Source organism: Muntiacus reevesi, chromosome 8 (genome assembly GCF_963930625.1).
Source record: "Muntiacus reevesi chromosome 8, mMunRee1.1, whole genome shotgun sequence".
In the NCBI taxonomy this organism is placed as follows: Eukaryota; Metazoa; Chordata; class Mammalia; order Artiodactyla; family Cervidae; genus Muntiacus; species Muntiacus reevesi.
In genome coordinates this window covers 73429311-73455209 of record NC_089256.1, presented here as the reverse complement: position 1 = coordinate 73455209, position 25899 = coordinate 73429311, and the positions used below count along the sequence as shown (strand labels likewise).

At 36.5% G+C, this 25899-nt stretch overlaps 1 protein-coding gene across 1 annotated transcript; it reads right to left on the bottom strand.

Moving 5' to 3' along the window:
* Positions 1–8140: 8140 nt before the first annotated feature.
* EIF5A2 (eukaryotic translation initiation factor 5A2) lies at positions 8141–25329 on the bottom strand. Its single transcript, XM_065943067.1, has 5 exons — positions 25201–25329; positions 24342–24535; positions 23683–23787; positions 13702–13833; positions 8141–12803 (listed from the first exon to the last, which is right to left on the bottom strand). Exons 2-5 carry the CDS (start codon positions 24504–24506, stop codon positions 12744–12746), a joined length of 462 nt encoding a protein of 153 aa, XP_065799139.1. The 5' UTR covers positions 24507–24535; positions 25201–25329; the 3' UTR covers positions 8141–12743.
* Positions 25330–25899: the final 570 nt, after the last annotated feature.

Sequence of the window (25899 nt, the reverse complement as noted above, 5' to 3'; positions counted from 1 at the left end):
TTTTTGTTTGTTGAGGTGAAACTGTCATGCAAGGGGGTGGGGTGGGCAAGTGTAGAGGCTGGGGTGGATTTTTATTAATTTGGAGAGCAACCCCAGAAAGGGATAGCTGTGTATGTTCTTGGTGAAAAATGATTAGTAATAGTGAGAGCTATGCTTTAATGAAGCATACAATGTGTAGATTCTAAATAGAACTGTTGAATTCCTAGAAGAAATTCACTTCAACTTTTTTTGCTTGTTTGCTTCAGGAACCACTGTGATTTTATTTATATTATAAACATTAAGGAAAAAGAAGAGCAATTGGCATTTTCTCTTCCAGGGCTGCCCAGGCTGAAAAGTAGAAATGATCCTTGTACTATTGATATTTTGAAAATAAGCCATTAATTGAGGCACTTATTATTCTATTGCTTGTTTTTGGCCGTCTTGCATGCAATGACAAAAAAAATCCATAAAACTATTAAGCCATTTGTACAAAGTGGGTATCAAAAACAATATATTTTTGAAAATAACTAGTAATCCCAAGATAAATAAATAGAAACTATAACAGAAAAAAAAATTTTAATTATGAAAAAAAAACTTGAGGAAAATATTAACCAGAAATGTAAGACAGTAAGATTAAACATTATAAATAACCAATTTTAAACACAGATTCTCTGTCTCCATTATATATCTTGTATATGTACATACATTGCCTATCACACCCTACAAATATTTTTTATTTTGACAATAGATTCTAAAACATATGAAATAATAGGTGTCTAAGAAGAGCCAAGATAATTTAGAACAATGAAGGGAAGTTGCCATTTCTGCTATTCAAATATAGATACTATAATATGTGATAGATATATTTCTAATATAACCTTCAGTCATTGGATCTATATTATAATAGTGCCTGAATAGAGCAGTAAAATAAAAAACAATATGGCAGGTTAGATTCACAGGAACACCCTCCCATATGAAGCCACATTAAAAAACTAGATAAAATATAGTTTTATCAATAATTTCTAATATATGGTTAAGTTGATGGAAAAGCTAAAGAATTTTTTGGGGGCAGAAATGACCAGTCCTCATGCTCATACCAATTTAGGGCTAGAATTAGTTCTGCTCAAATGGTATGAGACAGCTCCAGCCTAAAAAGACAGTTTAAAAGTGTGCTTGGCTTGATAGTGCCAGGCAGAAGCAAATGCAAATAACTATCTTCAATATATTTAAAAGCTAAGACTCTTTAAGATATGATAAAGGAACTGGGGACAATTTAAATTGGCCAGGAATTTTTTAAAAACAAGAACAAAGTAGAATTTCTAAAAATTTAAAACAGAAAATCTTTAATTAGGAAGAGTGGATGAGTTAAACGGGAGTAGATAACTGCAGAGAAAATCAGTGAATGGGAAATTACTTAAAATGCAACATAGACAAAGAGAAAATGTAAAAAGGTAGGTTAAGAGACAAAGATGTCAGAGGAAAAATGTTCTAGTTATGTCAAATGGGAAATCTAGAAGGGTACCAGGTCAGTAAGGTCCCCTGGAGAAGGAAATGGCAGTACACATCAGTATTCTTGTTTGAGAAAATCCCATGGACAGAGGAGCCTGGTGGGCTACAAGTCCGGGGCTGCAAAGAGTCGGACATGACTTAGCAGCTAAGCACATACACACGCACAGAAGGGTACAATAGAGAGAATGGGGGTAAGGCAAAATTTAGAGAAATAATGGCTAAATTCTTAGATTCAGGAAGCCTCAAGCAGGATAATTAAAAAGAAATGCATGCCTAAACACATTGTAGTGAAACTTCAAAACACAAACACACAGTGATTTCAAAAGCATCCAGAAAGAAAAGCCAAAATGTTTATTAACAGGAGATACATTAACAGCTGATTTCACATCAGCAACAATGAAAGCCAGGAGCAGCTGCTGCTGCCGCTAAGTCGCTTCAGTCGTGTCCGACTCTGTGTGACCCCATAGACGGCAGCCCACTGGGCTCCCCCATCCTGGGATTCTCCAGGCAAGAACAGGAGTGGGTTGCCATTTTCTTCTTCAATGCATGAAGGTGAAAAGTGAAAGTGAAGTCGCTCAGTCGTGTACCACTCTTAGCGACCCCATGGACTACAGCCACCAGGCTCCTCCCTCCATGGGACCCTCCAGGCAAGAGTACTGGAGTGGGTTGCCATTGCCTTCTCCAGAAAGCCAGGAGCAGAGAATTAGTATCTTCAAAGTACTAAGAGAGAAAAAAAAAGGTGGAGAAGGGCATGGCAACCCACTCCAGTATTCTTGCCTGGTGAATTCCATGGACAGAAGAGCCTGGTGGGCTACAGGCCATGGGGTTGCAAAGAGTTGGACACGACTGAGCAACTGACGCATACACAAGAGAAAATAACCGTCTACCTAGACCTAAAAAGTTTAAAACTACCTTTCAAGAGTAAAGATGCATTTAAGACATTTTTAGATGACAAAACTGAAAATTTGCTATTAACAACAGACCGCTAGTAAAGGAACTCTGAAAAATATACTTTGGGATAAAAAAAAATAATCCTAGAAAGAAGTGCTATCTACCAAAAGGAATAGTGAGCAAAGAAAGGTCTAAGTTGTGAGTAAATCTAAACAAACACCTATTGCATATAAAAAAAAGTTTATTTTGTGTGTCTGTTGTGCTAGTAATGTACTGTTTCTTGATCTTGGGAGTGGTTACATAAAGTGTGTGTGGTTTGTGAAAATTCAGGCTCAGTAGTGGTGGCCCAGGGCCTTAATTGCTCCACAGTATTTGGGATCTTCCCAGACCAGGGATCAAACCTGCATCTCTTGAATTGACAGGCAGATTTGTTACCACTGAGCCACCAGTGAAGCCCTCAGTGTATGTTTAGAAAAACCAGTTATTTTAAAATTATTTTTAACAATTGCAGTTTCAGATTTTCTTGCTATACTGTGCAAAAAGAATTCTGAATAATTGACCAACCTTTAAAATGAGAACAATTATCTGTTTTCATTGCTTAATTTTATTACTTGTCATTTTTATCTTAATCATTCACCTATTTGTGTCCATTTAGATTATTTCCATTTTTTCACTACTATAAGCAATGCTTTGAGAAACTTTTGAAGAACAAAATTATTATCCTCTAATGCTGAAATAAATGGCTCATGAAAGGAAATACAAAGAAGTAAAAAAGATAATGCATAAAAATATCTAAAATCACACCTGCTTAAAATAGCTATTTAATCCTTTGGAACATGCCATGTTTATGAATGTGTATTGGTATACCTACATCATTTAGATTATACAAGTAATTATATACATTTTTAAATATTAGTTCGTACAATACATACTTTTTTGAAATTTAAAAAACTTTATATACTATTTCAAACTTAAAATTGTAAAAATATTTCAAAACAATGTATACATATATAAATACAATGAAAATCTGGTAAAGAATATATAAATATATATGTGTGTCTATATATCCTTTATCTAGACTTTTACCTACTATTAGCATTTTGCTCCATTTATTGTTTTTTATCTACAATATATATATCTGTAAATCTTTTTATTGTATCTGGATTTTCAGTCATGGTTGAAAGGAAGCCAAGTTAATAAGCAATTCACCCATATTATCTTCTAGGACTTGTAGAGTTTATTGTTTCCATTTGGACCACTGCTTCATTTGGAGTTTATTCTTAAGTATGTTGTATGGAATTCATTTTATTTTTCCCAAGTTTATGTTTTTCCAATTGTCACAGCACAATTTAGCTAAATTAATATTTGCCCAGTGGTTTGCAGTACTACTTTTATCAAATACAGAATTTCTGTATATATATTTGGGTCTATTTTGAGACTTCATATTTCACTCTTTTGGTCTGTTTATTTGCCAGTACCTCACTCTTTTCATTATAGAGACTGTGTGTGTGTGTGTGTGTGTGTGTGTGTGTGTGTGTTAAGTTGCTTCAGTCTGTGTCCAACTCTTTGCAACCCTGTGGACTGTAGTTTTCCAGGTGTGTGTGTGTGTGTGTGTGTGTGTGTGTGTGTGTGTGTGTGTGTGTGTGTGTGTGTGTGTGTGTGTGTGTGTGTGTGTGTGTGTTAAGTTGCTTCAGTCTGTGTCCAACTCTTTGCAACCCTGTGGACTGTAGTTTTCCAGGCTCCTTTGTCCAGGGCATTCTCCATGACAAGAATACTGGAGTGGGTTGCCATACCCTCCTCCAGGGGATCTCCCCGACCTAGGGATCGAACCCGTGTCTCTTATGTCTATTGCATTCGCACGTGGGTTCTTTACCACTGGCATCACCTGGGAAACCCCATAGAGACTTTGTAGTAAGTTTTAATTTCCGTAGTGCTAGTCCCCACTTATAGCTCTTTTCAGTATTTTTCTAGCTATTTCTTGTTTATATTTCCACATGAACTTTTTAGCAACTTGCTTAGCTCCATAAAAAGGCTTGTAGTTTGAGGGGGCTGCATTATGTTTATAAATTAAGTAGAACTAGTATCTCAACAGTGTTGAGCTATCAGCCAAGAACAAGGAATATCTTTCCACCTGTTTAAGTCAGATTTGTGTCTTTCAGTAGTGTTTTATAGTTCATATAGGTTTTGAAAAATTTTTTATATGTTCATATTTTATCTTTTTGCTGCTACTGTAAATAAGGTCTTCCATTATATATCTTCTAATTGGTTATTATTTTTGTATATAAATGCTGTTATATGTTAATGTTATATCCTCCTTCTAATTTGATGAATAATTCTATTGAGTTAGCTTTATCATTGATTATCTGGGATTTCACAGGTATTCTATCAGATCACCTAAAAATAGGAAAGCTTCTTCTCTTACAATTCTAATGTGTCTTAACTGTTTTCTGTTGTGCAATAGTATTGGCTGATACTTCCAGAACAATATAATAGTTGTCAACATAGTGGGCATTCTTGTCTATTTCTTGACCTTACTGAGAATGCCTTCAGTGTTTTTCCATTAGGTAAAAGGCTAGCTTTTACAATTTTACACACAAACACACACCCACATGTGATCATGCACACACATACACACAGTGTTATATATACCATGTTATCATGTGTAAATGGAGATATATTGGTGGTAAATATTCATCCACCTGTTTTTTTTCTTTCGAAGAGTTTTTTTTTTTTTTTCACCAAGTTCAGGTAAAATAATTTGGTTTCAGAGATCCCAGATAATCTCTGCTGAACTTTGTTCCCAACTTTGGCAGCACTGGTCTGATCTTGCATTTAGTAAAAGCTAGTTACCTTTTAAAAAATGGCCCACTTGGGTTGTTACAGAAACCTACCTGTACTTCATGTAAACAAGTTGTGGGGGGAAATCATATTTATTGCATGTGGAACATAGCACTAGTAACACAAATAAGGAATTTTTCTATAATTTCATGAATCTGACACAGCTACCATTTTAGAGATGTTTTGAGGATGAGTTTTGTTTTACCCAAAGTTTTTTTTCAGCATCTATGGAGAAAATAATATGACCTTTCTCTTTAGACTCAATATAGTGAATACTATTAAGAGAGAGTTCCTAAGATATTAATCTATTTGCTTGGGAGTGAATTGATAAGATTTCATAATATTGATTTATTTTTGCATCTCTGATATAAACTCCATGTGGGTGTGGGTATCATTTTCTTCATGTGTGGTTTGAGTCTGTTCACTACTTGAATAATATATTAGGATATTTGCATGAGTACTTGTATTTATTTTTGTCATCTTTATCAAGTTCAGGTATCAATGTTATACTTGTTTTATAAAAAGAATTTGGGAGTTCTAATTTTCTATGCTCTAAAACAATCTATGTAACGTTGAGACCATCTGGACTCTAATAAAGTTTGGTAAAATTCTGTGAAACTATTTGTCTGGTTTCATTTTTGGTTGTTGGGGTTTTTTTTTGTGTGTGTGTGTGTGTGTGAACAATTTCTTGATAACTTTCTGTTTTAAAGTTGTTCTGGAGGGGGTTCAGGATGGGGTACACATGTAAATCCATTGCTGTTTCATGTCAATGTATGGCAAAAACCATTGCAATATTGTAAAGTAAGTAGCCTCCAACTAATAAAAATAAATGAAAAAAAAAGTTGTTTAAGCTTTCTCTTTCTATGGAGGTTGTTTCTAATAACCATATTTTCCTTAAAAAATTGTATCATCTAGGTTTTCAAATTTATCTGCATAGAATTTTTCATTTTCTCTCTGCATTTAGTCATTCTTTCTTGTTCTCATTTTTTACTTTTGTCTTTTCTTCTTTTACTTACCTTAAATAAATTAGCCAGTGATTTGTTAGTTTTTTAAGAAAACCAGAATTTTTTATTTCAATTTTTAGTCACTAAGTCGTGTCCAACTCTTGCAACCCCATGGACTGTAGCTGGCCAGGCTTCTCTATCCATAGGATTTCCCAGGCAAGCATACTGGAGTGGGTTGTCATTTCCTTCTCCAGGGTACCTTCCTGACCCAGGGATCAAACCTGCGTCTCCTGCATTGCAAGCGGATTCTATACCAACTGAACCACCAGGGAAGCTCTCTAGTCACCTAATTCTGTTTATATCATTTCTTCCCTTATGCTCTCTTTTGGTTTCTTTTTTTCTGATTATTTGATTTAGGAATTTATTTATATTCATTTTTGATATATATGTAAAGGCTACAAATTTTCCTGTATACAGCTTTACATAGATTCTGATATACAGTTTTCATTATTTTTCAGGAATTGTTTGTAGTACTCCTTTCACTATAGAATTATGTAATAGGTTTTCAAATTTCCAGGTAGAAGGGTCTTTTTATTTTCACTTAGGATTCGTATCAGCATTACTTTTACCATTTCCTCTTTGTAGAAACGGTTTTCTTTGTGCCCTAAATGTCCTTTTCTTTTCTGAAAGTTCCATGTATTTGTATTTTTTTCTCTAAGATTTACCTCAATGATTGTACAAAATAAACATGCACTAGAGTGGCAACAATTTTAAGTGAAACACACACACATCAGTGTGAACAAAAAAGGCAGACACTATCAATATTAGGTAGATAAACCTCCCTTCTCCCAACTAGAATCTGTCAGCGATCTGGTAGCGACTGTGGCTGCCACGTCTTGTTGCCCTTCTAAAGACCAGGACACAAGTTATTGTGATGCTAGGTACTACCCACGGGTGGGATCAAAAATTGTTTCGACTGGATTCAAATAACTCACAAATTGGACAGTGGATTGATAAAACATTGTAGGTGGGTCCTTTTGAGGTGATACACACCTGGTGATTGTAACTGATCCTGCTGAATGTATCGTGGGAATTGGTGGAACACACTTTAGACAGGCAGTGCGAGTTCTAAAAGTGGCAATTCCATAGGACGCACCCTATTTGGACAGAATGGTTAAATATGAGGTTGGGGTGGGGGGTGGGAAGAAACTCAAGCTGATATGTGACATACACTTAGTCCCTTTTCCCTCTTTTTTCCCTCCCATGCCTGTTTCTGGGATACAAGTTATTGATGCTTGCAAGTGGCAAAAAAGAGTGGGGCTGAGGAGTACAAGACTTTAATCTGGTGCTTCTCTGGAGGGTTATGGGTAACAGTAATACTGATCACAGATATGAGGTGACAACTATGCTGATAGTCTTGGTTTGGTCCCCACGTCAGGAAGTGAGAGAGATGTTCTAGAATGGTACAGTGGGTAAAAGGAAGAAACTGCTGCGCCACCTCAGGATGAATCTGTCCAGATGGTGTTGATTAGATATGATGAGGATTGGGAAAAGAGTTTGCTTCTAGGATTCATCACACCATTCACATCGGTATAGAAAGCGAACAGCAAGTCTGGTAGGGAAGGAACACCTCAGACCCTGGTCAGGGGTTGGGACCACTAAACTCTCTTGCATTACGTATCCTTAGAAGAATGCACAGTAAGAGGAGGAAGAGAGATATTTATTCTTGTATCTACAGAATTGTGAACCATGTATTTTATATATTCTAAAAACTATTAAAAACTTAAAAGATTAAAAAAAAAAAAGTATATCTAAATCTGGAGCTTAAATTTAGAAATTAACATTCCCAGATGTAAAGCTAGGGTACTATACAATAAGAACCTAAAATACAGAAAAACAAAATACAAGTTAGATTTTCTTTTAACAGTAGTTATTTTCTAGTATGAAAATGTCTCTAGGAATGTACATATACAAGAATAGCATAAGCTGTTAAATTAACTTTATTTTTATTTAATATAACTGATGAAGTTAACAGACAAATATATTGTAACAAAAAGTTATAATTGATAAGTTTACTATCTACATTTTAAAGGATTTCACAATTATTTTAACAGAGTCAAAGGCTTAATATGTGAATTTTACCCATTTTTGAAATGTAAAATACACAATTATAATAATACCCATACTACATATCTTACAATTTTAAAGTTTTAGCCAAAACATATGAGTCTCTGCAGGTAAGAGCATGAGTTCTCTTATACCTATGACAAATAAAATGTATTACTAATAAAGTGCCACTGGATTAGACAATGCCATTTCAACTATTTCCTTTTTGAAGAGAAGGACAGAAACAGTACAGAGCTAGGAATCTGCATTTATAACAAGCACAAGAGTGCCTATTTATAGTAGATATTAACCACATAAAGGATTCCTCTCAAGAAAGATCACAACCATGACTTATGACAAGCTGTATAGTCACCACTGAATAAATTTTATATCCAGAGTTTTAAAAAAGTGCAATCTTGAACTATGATAAACTTAAGTCTACCAATATCAAGACATAGTTTCAGGGACTTTATATAAATAAAGGAACCTCTCTTTTAATTGTAAAATAGGTTTCAACCAGTAATAAGGAGTCAGGAATAGTGGTGGATGGTAAGGTTTGGCAACAAGAATGTTTTTTTCGCAGGTGAAAGCCTGATATGCATTCCTATAAGATTCATCTTTCATGTAAGGAAAACGTATATAGATATATACAGCACTTTTCAGGCACTTGACCTCACTTGGTAGTTACGTTGATGCTCAGATGGTCATTTAATGAAAAAATATTAAATTATATAGAACTTCAAGTCATGTTCCCATAGAACATCTGTGTTCTGTAAGCTAAATCCAAATGTCCCCTGCTAAAATCAAATAATACCATATGCTCAGTTCAGAGAAAGAAAATTTAATAAAGTTAATGGATTGAATTTTCTCAATTTTAAGGTTTTTCACAATAAATTTTTCTTAAGCCTTTGTTTCCTATTACTTGTCCAAATGCTGGGAGGAAAAAAGGCTTGAAAACTATGAAATATTATGCCTAGATGGTATCAGAAAATTTAAAACTGTTGACCAATTAATATTATGCTGTTTATGGAAATATGCTTATAGTTTGCACATATACTGTTTAAGAGTCATATTTTCTTATAAAAAATTTGTTACTAGCTCATATACAGAATTCAATCTGTAAACACTTTAATGTAATCCCCAAAGTATTATGAATTTTAATTCTGTTGTCCCTAGACATGTTTTGAGAATCACCACATCAAAGTTTGGCTCTAAAGCTATCTTTGGAGTCCATGCCAAAGGAATGCTTTCATGTGTATCATTAAGGATAAGGTTCCAAGATAAGACCACCAAATTCTTTTCTAAAATGAAAAAAATATGGCAAGATTCCAGTATAGATGTTAGCAATGTTCCCATTTTTCTTCTTGAATATTTAGCATATAGTTTAAGTGTGTTGATATTACAGACTTTTATTTGTATGTATCATTGTATTACAATGTGGGAAAATTTTGCAATATTCTTTCAGGCAGTTAGCTTTAAAATAAGGAAACTTCAGCTCTTAGCACAAACAGCCCTGAGAACAATGCATTCGAATTACAACTAGAAATAATCTAATTGAGAAACTTTAAAGTACAAAAACAAATTCTGGAAAAGTTGTAAATAAAAAAAAAGTTACGAACATTTGAGGCACTACCAGACTACAGTACTTTTAAGAGTTGGAAGGACTTTGTAAAATGAACAAACATACTAAGCTATGTGTGCATATGCACACATGTTGTGCTATAATGAAAAATTGTATCCCCCAATTTTATAGCCTAAACTTTTTATTGCAGCATCTCCTATTAAAGATTTCATGCTCTGGCTGCAGGAGAGTTTTGGTAATAGTTATAAAGCATCCATACAGAATTTTGTACCATAAATGGAAATGGATTCAAGAGCTTGGTTAGCAACAATTTCAAGTGACTTGACAGCCCTTGGAGGGGAGCATGAAAGAAACATGGTAATTATGTTTATGATGCAAATGCTAAGTCAAAGCAGCAATAACTTGACCTATTTCAGAGGGTATACAACTTTTAGCAAATAAGATATAACAAAGTCTTCACAGTAGAAATAAAATGTTGTTCTAGAAAGAAACAAATATTCCACTTGTTATAATACTGCATATAAATTGCTGAAATGCCTGCAGACAAAAAGGTGTATCACTGTATAATCTATCAACACGACAGTCTACATTCTACATGTGGCAACTCTGATATTTAACATTTAACATTTACTACAAAAAAGTACAACAAATACTAGGAATCAACTTTGAACATTTCTGATGTCAAAAAAGAATGAAGTCATTTCTGTTCTATTAAAAAATGTTTCCTGCTTCCTTTTAATACAATTTATAAAGCTTTTCTAAATGAAATATATTGTTCAAGAGAAACAAGTATTGACTTACATGAAAATAAACAGTCCCATATCTTTAAAATCTATACCTATTATTATATGTCAGAAGAGTATTTACACTTTATTTTAGTACTTAAAATACTTATTCATAAGTAGCTTTTGCCATTCAATGTATGAAGTATAGGTGCATTATTATAATTTATATATACCTTGCAAATGAAATACTTTACCTTGCAATTGAAAATATATTTATGTGAAGTTTGATAAATTAGGAAGAACAAGGGCATGCTAATCCAGAATTAATACTAAACCAGAATACTAGTGTAGTTAACTGGGGTCATATGAATGGCCAGCAAGAAGCACAGATTGGTAACTTTCTGGAATTCCTGCAGGTAAGGATGCCAACCAGTCACAAGTAAGATACAAACTACAGAGTACTAAAAAAACTAGAGCAGTATCTAGTAGATACCTAAATGGAATTCCCGAAATGAAACAATTTAGCCTAATTACTAATTGTGCTTTAGATGGGTAAAAGCTAAAATGTTATACTAAAAAATGATTAACTACAACATCAATATTTCTTGTGCTTCAGAATTCCTCTTGCATTTCCTTAAAGCATCTTGCTTCTTCTCCAAGTGGTTTTGCTGAGGCCAATACAAGATTTAAAAGTGTGGGCAAATTAAGTAACTAAAACTGGGATCTTCTGTTCCTAATGCTATTTCCAATCACTGAATAGACGAATTATAGCATCATGCAGATTTTCCTCTAGGTGACAGGGTACAAAGGCCTTTTAGAAGTCAATGTATGATGGGAGAGGTCTTATAATCAATCTTAGAGAATGAAAGTATTACTGAAATGGTGATTTTGCTCTAAGTTTCACTGCAATATAATGGCTGTTATTGAGTCAAAAGTCCTCACAAACCCTGTGATAATGCCAGAATTCTGGAAATAGATATATGATCCAAAAGACTGAATAGAAATGTAGCAGAATCACCTAAAATACTTTTAAAAGTAATTTAGTTTATAGAAATCTTTCTTAGCTATATTTCATATCAGAAAGTGAATTAAGTCACATGACAATCAGATAAATACATATACTTAAGTTAAATAATAATCATATAAAGGAATTTTTCTTCTATGATTCACTTTCATGTTAGAAAAAACATACATAAATTTAACAAGCATTCCAAATAATTTAAGAATTTCCAGTTTTTGTTTAACAAATATTTTGATGTCAAAAAAAGTTTACTTAAAAATGTCTGGAAAGGAGTGATTACTACAAATATCAACTATTCAACATAATCGATAAGTACTGCATAGTATCCTGTAAAGCACATCACTCCTTTAAATAGAGAAAACAAAAGTTAAAAATGCAAACAGAAACTTCCTATTTTTATGCTGATTACAAAGGCCTCAAATAAAAACCTATAGCTTTTCCCAACACCCTCTGCCACTGTCCTTTGGGTCTTCTTTACAATATGACTTGCTAACAGTCACACAACAGTTTACTGCCTCTGTTAAGCACTACCAAGTACTAAAATGACCATAATACAGATTATATTAAGTCTGCCAGAAACTTAGCAAAGAACAGAATGACTGAGGTAACACAGGTGGGCTGCACACAGCTACTAAGATAACTGGCACTTTTTGATAACATAATTTTTTCTGTACTTGCCACACCCAGGCTGAAATTCTGACAATTCCAATCCATAATCTACTTATTCTATGATATTAAGTTTGAAATTAATGCAGAGCAATTCAACTTAAATGTGGTATATCAATACCACTGGATGCTACATTGTTTAAAACCCTGGTTTATTTATCATTTAACTAAAATTCAGGAATGATTTGCTCAGACAAATCACATCTGCTGAAGCTATCTCATCTATTTCTTGGACTCACATACTGAAAACCACAGGAATGTTATAAGAAAGACACCTACAAAATTTAAAAAAAAGTTATATATCTTGATTATTTTTTTAAATTACTAATTGCCTGCAAAACTAACTCAGCACAATTTCAAAACAACTGAAAAAGAAATGAGGTTGCTTATGAAGGCCATAGCTTTGGTGACAACTTAGAACCAAACTTTAGATCTATAGTTGATCCAGACCTATACAGTTCGCTCATGCCTGATGCTCCCATTTATTTGCAGGGCTTTATGGCTACTGCATATTCTTCACTCATCGCACACATGACAGACACCTAGAAGGAAAACAAAGCAGCTAAAAAGTTATTCAAAAGGCAATATCTATATGAGATATACTTAACTCATCATACACTGGATAATTGTGGATCTATTTTTCACCCTGCTTATTTAACTTTAAAAAATTTATTTATTTTTAATTGGAGGATAATTGCTTTACAATATTGTGTTGGTTCCTGCTATACATCAACAGGAATCAGCCATATGTATACCTCTGTCCTCTCCCTATTGAAGCTCCCTCCCACCCCTCTAGGCTGTCACAGAGCACTGGGTATGAGCTTCCTGCATCATACAGCAAATTCCCACTGGTTATCTATTTCACATGTGATAATGTATACGTTTCCAAACATAGAGAACAGACTTGGGGACACAATGAGGGAAGGAGAGGATGAGATGAGTATTTGTGGATGTTTTATACGTATTTATTTTGGAAAGAGGCATTCCAAGATCACATCATCTTTCTCTACAGTTTTCTAGAGAAGAATTTCTTAAATTGTGGTTTTTGAAACAATTTCCAGGGAACAGGAGAATAAGAACTATAAATGCCGCAATACTTAGATGTTATACTTCTGAAAGTTATAACAAAGATAAAATAAATCACCTTCACTCTTTAGAATCCCCATAACATCCTTTCTCATCCTTCAGACCAATTCAGGCTTACCTTCAAAACAAATTTGGGGTTGACAGTGTCTCTGTAGTGAAAAATTAACTTTGATACTTTCTTTGGGAATGGGCATGGTAAAAGGTATCCTGGGAAAACTGCCTTGTTCTAGAGTTCCTTTTCAACATTTCAGCAGTATTTAACAGCCATATTTCTTATAGTATTTTATGCTAACTACTTTAGGTCAAAGCTTTTATAAAATGGCTTAAAAAAACAATCTCCCCATAGGTCTTTACCTGTACATCTTCACCTGCATTATATTTTCCTTCTATTTCTTTGCCTAGTTCACCCTCTGGCAGCTTAAGGTCCTCACGAACTTCACCAGTTTCTGTTAGCAGGGAAAGGTAACCATCTTGAATGCATATCAGCTATTGAAAGAAATTATGTCATTTGCACAGATTAGATTATATCCACTCCTTTTTAATTTTAACATGAATTGCCATCTACATTTATTTGTATAAGTACACAGTAATACATTAATAAATTTTTGGTACTTAAGTATGCTACACATGGAAAAGCAGAAGATAGGTATAGACATAAGTTCATTCCTTCTTGCATTCTTCCCTCCCACAAATCTCTGCATTATTCAACAATTTGGCTTTCCTTTAATAGGGTATCCAGAAGTATTTACATTTATGTACACAATACAAATACAGTTGTTTTCAAAAATAAATGAGTTAAATAAGTATTTTTCAGCAAGTTGTTTTCACTTAAAATATGTCTTAGAAATCTTTCAATTTTGGAAAATATGGACTTACCTTAATCTCTTTAATCACTTCAGAGCTGCATGGATACAATTACTGATTTAACCATTTTTGTATTCATAGGCATAAAAGTTATTTTCAATTTTTCATGACTATAAACAATATGTTTTATAATTTGATTATAAAATTTTGATTATAAACAAACTGAAGTGGAAAACTTTTAGTTTCCAGCTCACTGCTAACAACACTAAATTTTTTTAAAAAGAAAAAGATTAGCTTGTTGATGACATTAATGCAACAAACCCAGTCATCAACCTAACCTGCAAAAAGACACTGTTTTGATATCATTGAATTTCTTTCATTAGAGGTATGAGGAAACTGGCAGGCCACATTCCTTTATTCTAAAAGCAGGTACACCATCAGTGTGCCTAGAATTCCAAAAGGTTTTATGAAAGGCAACCAGCCAGCACAGCACGCCGGATGCTACCACTGAGATACACAAAAGGAATCAAGGACAGGGCCCCTGGTCCCATTCGCACTACACATGACACGGGCACACCCAGAGAGTGTCCAAGCTCTCCGCTGGCACTGCCAGCTCGGGCAACGGCTTTCCGCAGAAACTGCACCTACCACAGGAGATCTCAGTTTCCGCACATGTCTACAACCTCAAAAACAAAAAGCCACCCTACTGAGCCACCACAAACACTTGAATCTTTCGGTCACTCAAACATTTGTGAGGTAGCCGGCAGAAAAGGGGAGGGGGAGCAAAGAGGCTGAGACAGAAGTGTAACTTGGAGACAACCACAGGCTCTTTGTATTTATTTTAGCTCGTTTAGCAGCTCCCTGAGGTAGAACTTGTCAATTTCAAGAGTTAAAAGGTTCCCACTCCATTAGTGACTGAACCACATAAGCCAAATAATAATATTGGTATTTTGAAATTTATATGGTATTTTATTTTTTAAGAGCAATCCATAACATAGCATTCAAAAGCCATGGGATGAACTATAAAGCATTTCAAATACAAAAATGTACACACATATTATAAAACATCTACTAAAATATCTGTTTACAAACATTAAAATAAATTACTATAATAAATAAAATTAAAATTTTCAAAAATAAAACTAAGCTATAGAAAAATGAAATTAAATAAAAATGAATTATTTGATCTTAAATAAAGAAAAGTTGTAAAAGTAATGCAATGAAATCCTTTGCCTTTTACTTAAATTTATCTTTGTTAACATTTAACCATGTGCTTTTTTAAAATCTCTTGTATATATGGAATATATAAAATGTTTCCATACACATTCTTATTCTTTTACTTTTACTGAACCATTTGAGAGTAAGTTTCAAACATCATGACTCTTCAGCAATAATACTGTGTTCTTCTTAAGAAAAGACATACTCTTATATAATCACAGTTTATTTTTCAAAATCAGGAACTTCAATATTGTTAACATATTTAATATACAGTCTGTATTCAAAGCTGCAGTATTGTCTTTTTTTCCCTCCCAGCTCCAGGATCATGCCTGGTATTTTTTTGGCTATGATACCAGTTCAGTCTCTTAATTTGGAACAGCTTGTGATCCTTTGTCTTTCATGACACTGACGTTTTTGACAAGCACAGATTCATCGAATTATAGAATGTTTCTTAGTTTGACTTTGTCAGTTTCCTAATGAATAAGATAGTGCATTTTTGGAAGGATTATTGCATAAATGATGTGTCCTCAGAGTATCACATCAAGAGGTAAATAATGTCTATTTCCTATTATTGGCAATGTTGACTTTCATCACCTGGTTACAGTAGTATCTGCCAAATTTTTCCACCTTCAAGGTACCATTTTCCCTTTTGTAATTTTCAATCTTGTAAAAAAGCTAATGTTGTCATTTTTCTGTTCTGTGCAGCTTTTTCAATCTTTCCTCAAAGCCCTCTCTGATTCTATACAGTCAGAAGGAGATGGTGGTAAGGAGACAGCTATAATTCTAAATATTTCCTTCTGATCCTTCACCTTAAGCAAATCTACTCACTGGCTTCACTAAAGCCTTTGACTGTGTGGATCACAACAAACTCTGGAAAATTCTTCAAGAGATGGGAATACCAGACCACCTTATTTGCCTCCTGAGAAACCTGTATGCTGGTCAAGAAGCAATGGTTAGAACCTTACATGAAACAATGGACTGTTTCAAAATTGGGAAAGGAGTACATTAAGGCTATATATTGTCACCCTGCTTATTTAACTTATATGCAGAGTACATCATGCAAAATGCCAGGCTGGATGAAGCACAAGCTGGAATCAAGATTGTTGGGAGAAATATCAATAACCTCAGATATGCAGATGACACCACCCTTATGGTAGAAAGTAAAGAGGAACTAAAGAGCCTCTTGAAGGTGAAAGAGGAGAGTGAAAAAGCTGGCTTAAAACTCAACATTCAAAAGACGAAGATCATGGCATCTGGTCCCATCACTTCATGGCCAACAGATGGGGAGACAATGGAAACAGTGACAGACTCTATTGGGCTCCAAAATCACTGCGGACAGTGACTGCAGCCATGAAATTAGAAGATGCTTGCTCCTTGGAAGAAAAGCTATGACAAACCTAGACAGCGTATTGAAAAAGCAGAGACTTTACTTTGCCTACAAAGGTCCATATAGTCAAAGCTATGATTTTTCCAGGGGTCATGTATGGATGCGAGAGTTGGGACCATAAAGGATGTTGAGTGCCGAAGAATTGATACTTTTAAACGGTGGTGTTGGAGAAAGACTCTTGAGAGTCCCTTGGACTGCAAGGAGATCAAACCAGTCAATCCTAAAAGAAATCAATCCTGAATATTCACTGGAGGGACTGATGCTAAAGCTGAAGCTCTATTTCTTTGGCCACCTGATGTGAAGAGCCAGCTTGTTGGAAAAGACCCTCATTCTGGGAAAGATTGAAGGCAGAAGGAGAAGAGAACAACAGAGGATGAGATGGTTGGATGGCATCGCTAACTCAATGGACATGAGTTTGAGGCAAGTTCTGAGAGATGGTGAAGGACAGGGAAGCCTGGTGTGCTGCAGTCCATGGAGTTGAAAAGAGTTGGGCTCAACTGAGCAACTGAACAACAATACTCATTTGGTAACTTTGAAATGTTATGAACAATTTTTTTTGGTAGAAAGAGAAATCATTTTGTTAATAGTAAGCAAGGAGACAGGAGAGGGGCACGGTCAGAAAACTGGTAATAGAAGAGTCAGTCATGCAGTGGCATATCAAGCTGCTGAATGACATCTGAAATTATACCACACCCCCAGAACACTAGCACCAGAGTGTGGCATCTATTGTTCCCTACTAAAAGAATCTAATGTATGGCGTTATTTCTCTCCACAGGGCTCCTGGGAAAATGGATAAATCCAGGTCCAGAGTAGGAAGCATACAAAAGGTGAAAGCATGGTGATCCATATCAAAGGGTTTTAGGAGCTAACTGAAATAAGGGCCCTCTGGCCAAAGAGAACAATTTGAGAATGAATAATGATAATGACTACAATATATTGAAACATAAATGTGTTTAAATGCTTGAGTTCAAAATGGCAAAAAAACATTTCACTGATCATCTTCAATAAAAGCCAGAGAATCAACTAATTTTGAAAACTGGTAACTAAAGGTAAAGAAGCAGGTTTTTATATTGCCTTTCCTATTATATACTGTTCCAAGGGTAATCAATAAAGTTAAAGGAAAGTTTCTCTTTATAGAAGTGTTCTGGCTTTTTTTTTTTTTTAAAGAGTAACTGGTTATTATTACTTTGTCTTCCCTAGTAAGTTAATGGATTGAGGCAGTTATTACATATGTAATAACATCACAAAAGAGCAAACCATAAGATTTATTTACTTGATGACTGCACAGAACATCACCTTTGGAGTAGTTCTTGTTAAAGAAAAAAGATGAAAAAAATAAAAATCTAAACTGGATCTGCACATTTAATTATCCATTTTCAGAAATATGTGGGACAAAGGAACATGTTAAATAACAAGGAAAATGCAATTAGTAAAATAGAGCCCATGGGAAAGTCTACAGAACAATGTTCTTCATCAAAAAATTGAGAGAGGGCAGAGAGAGAGAAATAAAGGAAGGGAGGAAAGAAAGACTCAAATGCATGTATGAGAAAGGAGAACCTATAAAGCAGATTTAAGAGATACCTCAACCAATTTCAATGTGTGGACTTTATTTAGGTCCTGATTTAGAAAAACTACAAAATAAAAACAATAACTATCACATCTGAAAAAGCAAAACACAAAGACAATTAAGAAAATGCTGATACTGATTGGACATTTGAAGACATTAGGGAATTACTAATTTTGGAGGCACCAGTGTGCTTTGATCTTACTCTTTACAGCCCTTACCTTTTAAAAATGTGTATCAAAATATTTGCAGAGGAAATGACAAATAACATGATATCTGGAATTAGTTTCAAAATAATCAAGAGATAGAGGATACAGGAAATAATAGCAGATGGTGGGGTATAAATGAAATAAGATTTGCTATGTATTGATAATTTTTTAGGGTGGGTGATGGGTATATGAGGTTCATCATATTTTGAAAATGTCTACTATAAAAAGCAAAAGAGAAAAATGCTATGGTATTTCAGAATTCCAGAAAGAGCACTGTAACCACTAAATAGTTGGAGGCACAGGGAGCTGAGGAAACAAAGCATGAACTGAAGGAAGGATGTGGGGAAAGCCAGTGACTGGAGAGTCTGTCCATGATGTGGTCAGATAAGAACATGAAAATGGAAAACATGGGGCAACTTTTTGCCTGTATTTGTGTTATTGGTGTACAAGAGCAGAAAGCTGGAGAAGGAATAGTATCATTACAGGTGCCTTCTTAGCCCTAACTTCTGAACTTAATTTTATTTCTCAATCTATTTAAAAACAGTCAGACTTTTAGGTAAAACCTCCTTTTTTCTCCTCCTTTTTCTTCTCCCTCCAGAACTCTCAAGCTACTTCTTTAGAGCTGCTGGTCCCTGGCGAGGCGGGGGAGGGCGGGGTGGGATGGGGAGGAGACTGGGCAAGAAGGAACTGAATGCTTGACCACCGTTATCAAACACCACAAGTAAAGAACGCTATTATCAACTAGAGTGCTATCTGGCCCACCAAGCCATAAAACTGGGTATGCACAGCACCACTTCCTCATCAAGTGGGAGCTGCATACATGAGACCAACTTGAGCAGGTCCTGAAGGCACGAGCAAGCTGTATGAGACTCAGAAAGGACCTTCTTCTGCAACATCTACCACTTCTCCCTCAACTCCTACCAGTGGCTTTGGGGGGGGGGGGAGTTCCCTATGAGCAGCTGATTGAAAAATAAAAAAAGTCACAGTGGTTTCTAGATGGTTATGCATGGTCTGATGAAACTACTCGCAGAGACAGTGGGGATGAGACCTTCATGCACTGGACTCAAAAGGAGAAAGAACTGAAGGTTTCGATTTACCCTGATGATGGGCAATGGCTAGGAGTCTGTATGGAAGTTCAACCACACCGAAAGAACAAGATGGGAAAACTGCTGACAATAAGGTCTGGGGGAGTGGTATATGGGACCTCGCTGAATAGAGAATGTGTCCCTATAAATGCTTCCCAAGGGAACACGCTACTGAGGAGGCAGAGAGTTAGGTGACAAGATGATTCTATTGGCGAACACCACTTAATTTCTTTCCGCAGTCTTCCCAGTCCTTGCTCAACTGGCTTATGAACGACTGGCCGTTGTGGCATAAGCTAATTTACTCAGGTTTTTTCTCACCAAGGCTGATGTGACCTCCAGCCACTACTGACTACAGCTGCTGCTGGTCCCTCACAGCACAGACCAATGCAGAGTCACTGATATGGCACTATTTCCTAGGGCAAGGAGCCAGCCGCCTGGTGACAGTATATTCCCTCCGTCGTGCAAGAGGCAGCAGTTTGTGCTCACTGCAGTATTTTCTTATTTTACATATAAATTTGCCTTTACTGCCTGCAGTGCTCCTGCTGAAATCTCATCTGTGGATTTATAAACTGTCACATTCCTTCAGTACCTCACACAGTATCATTTCTGGCTAAAAAATGCATTTGACAGGCAAAATAAAAGACAGCAGGACAACGCTCAGAGGATTCACTGCTCCATGTGCCCCCATCATTCTAAGAGTTTGCATTGGCCTACTCATCTTTGCCACCTGCTGGACACTGCAGGCCTGGGTGCTATTTTACAGGTTACAATATCTTCCAATATATGGTACTATTTCTCCCAAAGGTAAAACACACAGGCCTAGGAACCAAAGGTAGAAGGCTCTTCTCACTATTACCCTCACTGACTCTGTAGCAAAATTATCTGTTTCTTCCCCCTGCAATACTGGGATCTGCTGATTTAGAGGTTTTCTATTCCAAAGAAACACTGCTTCTACCAGGGAACACAAAGATGCCACAAACAGGTTAAAAAGTATAAAAAGACTTCAAACACAGAGAATTCACTGCATCATTTTTTTCTTTGTTGTTCTATTTTAAGTTGCAACAGCAAAATTCGACTCCTTATACAAAAGGCATACACTTATTTGAAGAATATACTAGGGTTTAATATTCATAGTTTTGGCAATTCACCAATAATCCAAAGAAACGCAATCTATACTTTAACATGTTCTGTAGTGATTAGCTTTCCTTCTGAAAAGTGATCTTTAAATGACAGATAAAACTTTAGTGAATGCTGAAAATGCATTTAACTTGTGTGGTGCACAGGGACATAGAACTTTCTAAAGCAATATGATTCAAGGGAGTAGCAGAGTTTGAACAAGTGTTTCTATATTTAAGAGCCTGGGGATTCCCAAAAGTGTTTAAGTGTATTTATATTTTACACTATCAGTGAGCCCCAGACAACCATAACTAGTTTTGAGAGAAAGGATGGAAATTAGCAATTCCAGATACATCTTAGAATGGAATTCAGGGGACAATTTTTTCCTTCATTTTGAACTTACTTTAAAATACATAAAATTATAAATACCTTTCTTTTCTTAAACAAAGATTTACTTTTTAATTATTATAATGAAAACACACACACACACATGTGTATATATTTCACTTCAGCTGACTGCCAAACTGGCACTTGAAATACTGAATTCAGCAAACACAAAGGATTATAAGTAGCCAAATTGAATCAAGCTACTTGGATAGTGAAGACCACCATAGCACAATGAATATAACTGGAAAGGCTCATCGAACTGAATTTTTTAAATGAACAGAAATAAGTATTCCATGCTAACTTGATAATGAAGGGGTGTGATCACTGAGTGCTCACTCTGCAAGGCACTGTTCTCAGAATTAACTAATTAATCCTTACAGTGATTCCATGAGGAGTTTATTATTCTTATCCTTATTTTATAAATACAAAAAGGTAGATGAGAGATTAAATAGCTCGTCAACCAACATCATGTAATTAGTAGATGCCAGAGAAAGGATCCGATCCTAGACTGTTAGGCTTGAGCCATTTTCTTATCAGCTCTGCAACACAGACTATATACCAAAGGCTGGGACTCCAGTGAACCAAGTGAGGTACTTGTCTGGGGTGCAAAATTTATGGTGGTGTGCATGTGCACACAAACACAGAAAACCCTCAGTGATCAGGTTAAGGCAGTATTTTTAAAAATTAGAATGCAAAAACTCTATAATGAACAAATTTTCAGACAAGATCAAAATTTCTGATTTTTCCCTTCTGACTTAGGCCCTTATGTGGCTTGGCATTGTTACTGGTCTTGTCTTTATGTAAAATTTTGTGCTTGAGGCAAGGGCTTTACCAATCTCATTTCCCTCATTCTAGTTCTGGTCCTGCCAAAATACAACTCATACCAAAACTTTCCTTTATCTTAACTCTAAATTCTAATCAATGATTGGCTAATTTGATCACAGTGGTAATCATCTGAACTTATGATATTATTTTTCTGAAACACTCAAAGGCAAAAGCATTATATACTGAGTGAATATTAATGGATATTGCGTATTCAAAGCATTCACACATTAAGGATGAAAACAGAAATTCATTTTTGGCAAAAGAAAATTCTATGCTTAGCTTTAGTTGGCTGTACCATCCTTACCTCAGTGAATAATCATGTATGCATTTAACAAATGTTTACAGAGCACCCACAAAGTCAGATAGGACTGAAGCAACTTAGTAGCAGCAGCAACACTATATGCAAAGTCTAAATTAAGTACTCCAAGAATAATGCAATGATTAAGTGAAGTTTTTATACAGGAAAAACTACTTTGGGGAATATATCTAATTAAGAGGTAATTATGGGGTACATATTCTCATTTAATCTTCATATTATCCCTCCTTTGTAGATGGGAAGACTGAGGCTTAGAAAGGTTGCCTAATTTGTCCAAGATCACCCAGCTTTAAAGTGGCAGGATGAGATCAAAACTCAGATCTGCCTGCCTTAAAAAAAAAACTTTCTATTATTCTACTAAGACAATTCAAATTTCTACAGACTTTCAAACAACAATAGAAAACATTTATTAAGAGGGAAAATGAAAATATAAAACTACTTACTAGATTAAAATTGTGTAAAAATATGTTTAAATGTGGACAAAAAATAAAAGCAAGTCATCGGATATTGCAGTTAATGGTAACATTCTTTAAAAATTATAAACACAATATAAGGTATGGAAAGAAATCAGTTTAAATTGGGTAACACAAACTGAGCATCACATTTGTATTTTTCACTATGTAAAATGAATAGAAAAGAGTTCTACATACAGCATGTTTGATAAAGAAATTGAAGACTTTCAAGAAAGACTTTAGTTATGATTAATTTGAGTTCCCACATCCTATGAGGTCAGTGATTTAGTTACTATCAATACTCCAAACAAGAAAATACTATCATTAAACATGACTTATCCAAATGTACAATTGGAACTAAAAGCTGCAGTTTATACCTATAATTTAACAAAAGGTCACAGCATGGTCACTGAACATAAATAAAACAACTATGAAGTTTTTTTTATTTCCTTCACCCTATTCAGTGACCATACACTTTATCCTTTGTATTTATGGCTTTCAACTTATTTCCCTATTTAAGGACACCAAATTCTGACACTCATTCACTAATACATACACACGTGGTTGGTGGAACATGAATTCCAAAAATTTCTTGAGAATCTTAGGTCTGGTAAGGTTAAAAAAAAAAAAATACCCGGAAGGGAATTATTTAAAACTTGAAATAATTTACAGCAAAGAGAATAGTAATTTTACTAAACATTGGACTCATAATATGGAGTCACTTGATCTGAAAAACAGGAAGTGTTCAAATTTTTTAAAATGCAAGAATGTTAAAGGGCAAACTAGCAGTCATCCTAAAGTACAAGTGTTAAACAGCACTATATTTCTCCAATTTCTAAGATAAGCAGTACCTAATAATGGGTTAGAAGAACCTACAAAACTACTTGTGGGTTTTATTAAATTACAACTGACAGTAAAAAGTATTTGCACCTTTAGGAAACAAGTAGTATTTTAAAGAAAACTAATACTTACTTGATAATCATTTCTCTTAATATTTGGAACATCCATGTTGTGAGTAGAAGGGCAAATATCTTCATACTTTTTGCCCGTGAAAATATCAATTCCAACAAGGTGAACCTAACAGAGAAAGGAGAACAGGAAACCTGTTTAATCTTTGCCAAGATATCACTCATTACATACACAGAAGTATAATACCAATGCTGATTATGACAGATTCTTTCTCCTTCCAAGGTCATCTAATTTTATTTTCTTAAAAAAAAAAAAAAAAAGTAGTGGTCATACAACTGAGAAGCAGTGAACAACTAAACAGTATCATGACATATCAAGACCCAACATCATAGTCTAGTAATTCAATCATAAAAATGCTGAAGAAAAATGAAATTAGTTTCCTTAGAATGATGTTAGAACAGGTTTTTTCATTTGTAAACTGAATAGATTGCCTAAGTCACTAGGATTCAGGAAAGTTTCAATTCCCAGTTAATGAAACATTATTAGGGCCCAAGAAGGAAATGCTACCTTTCAGTATTCAAATAGCTGATCACCCAGTAATTGTGGGGGGGAAAAAAAAACCCGTGTTCTTATACACTTATAAGTTTAGAAACCTCATGTTCTGTAACGGAATACAAATGATCAAAATCCCAACGCCACGGCAGACCAGGAAGGGCATTTACCTTGGCATGGCCGTGCTTTCCAGTTTTGGAAGTTGACATCTCCACTATCTTGCATGGTCGTCCTTTGAGCACCACGAAGCCGTTTTTGCGCAGGGCGGAACACTGCATAGGGTAGGTGCTGGAAGCCCCAGCATCTCCAGTAGTGAAATCAATTTCATCCGCCATGGTGGGCTGGGGAAATTCTCCTGAGGGTACTATGCAAAAAGTTTGTTTGCTTTTTAACAACTAGCATGCAAGCAGGGAAACGCCTCATTTCGGACAAGTTACGAGCCAAGCATCAAGGATCTATTATTTCTGCATTTACAGAACACGCACCCGGAATAGTGGGCACTTTCTAACTCCGGCCTTAGAAACTTTTCCATCCTTTGGTGGGGAGGTGGGAGGAAAGTCGCAGCAGAGCTCGCTGGGGTTGGGGAATACCCGCCGAAGGCGCTCACCCGCTCGGGGGGCAGCAAATCCCGGCCCCCACCGTCCCACCGCCGGACGACCTTCCCGCACCGCGCCGCCCGGCCCTCCGCCGCCGCCCAGATCCTCAGTGCGGGGGGCCCAGCCCAGGCCGCACATCCCTGCGAAGGATGGGGATAACAGGACCTGGCCATCAGCACCTGGCCCTCGGGCAGTGGGCGCACACTTCTCCCCCCAGCCTGCAGCGGCGTCACTTCGACCTCTCAGACACCCTGTGCCCTGCCGACATCCCCGGCCCGGCGCCTCACGGGCCTGAGCCCTAGCGGGTCCCGCGCTCGCCTCGGTCCCCCATCCATCCTTCCTCCTCTTCTCGGTCGGGGCTCGGCTCTGGCTGCCTACCCCAGCCCTTCCTCGCTCCGGTCGCAGCCCCACCACCTTTTCCCCGAGTCTTCACCTTTCAGAAGGTAAAGGGAGCCTTTTGCCTGCGCACCCGCGCCGGTCCGGCACAGCTGCGGCGGCGGCAGCTGTGGCGGCCGCGGCAGTTCCAAGAGACGGGGCGGGGCCGCCACACTTTCCACACCCCGGCCTCCCCGCCCTTTCCCGCCCCCACCTCAGCCCCACTTCCGGGATAGGTCCCGGCGCGTCATAGGCACCGCCCTCTCGCGCTACCATTGGCTATAAGCTTCCCGAGGCCCCGCCCAGTCACGTGAAGAGCGCCCTGGCAACCCCACGTGCTGCGGATTAGTGCACTTCCGGCGTGAAGAGCACTTTATGGAGTTCGGATGCTGAGGGGTAAACTCGCCGGCAAGGAAACTTGCTCTCTCGAACTTCCAGGTGCGATTAAGTTAGGGTCCCTGTCGAACTGAACGGAAACCAAGCCACGCACTCGATGGCCCGTGCCCTCAGCTGTTGTGGTAGTTGTCATGTGACGACTGTCAGAACTCACAGGGCGTGCGAATTCAGCGAGTGTATCTCGTGGCTTTGAAGGGAACTTTAGGTTCCAGTTTCTGGCCCAACTTGAAGCCCTACTTGGCGTTCCAAACCACGCTTTTTCCTTGAGGAAGAGCCTGAGTGCACTATGGTGTTACCCGGCTCCTACTGTGGGCTTCACGGGAGACACCAACCCCCACGATTAGATTCCGGCAGCGGCTGT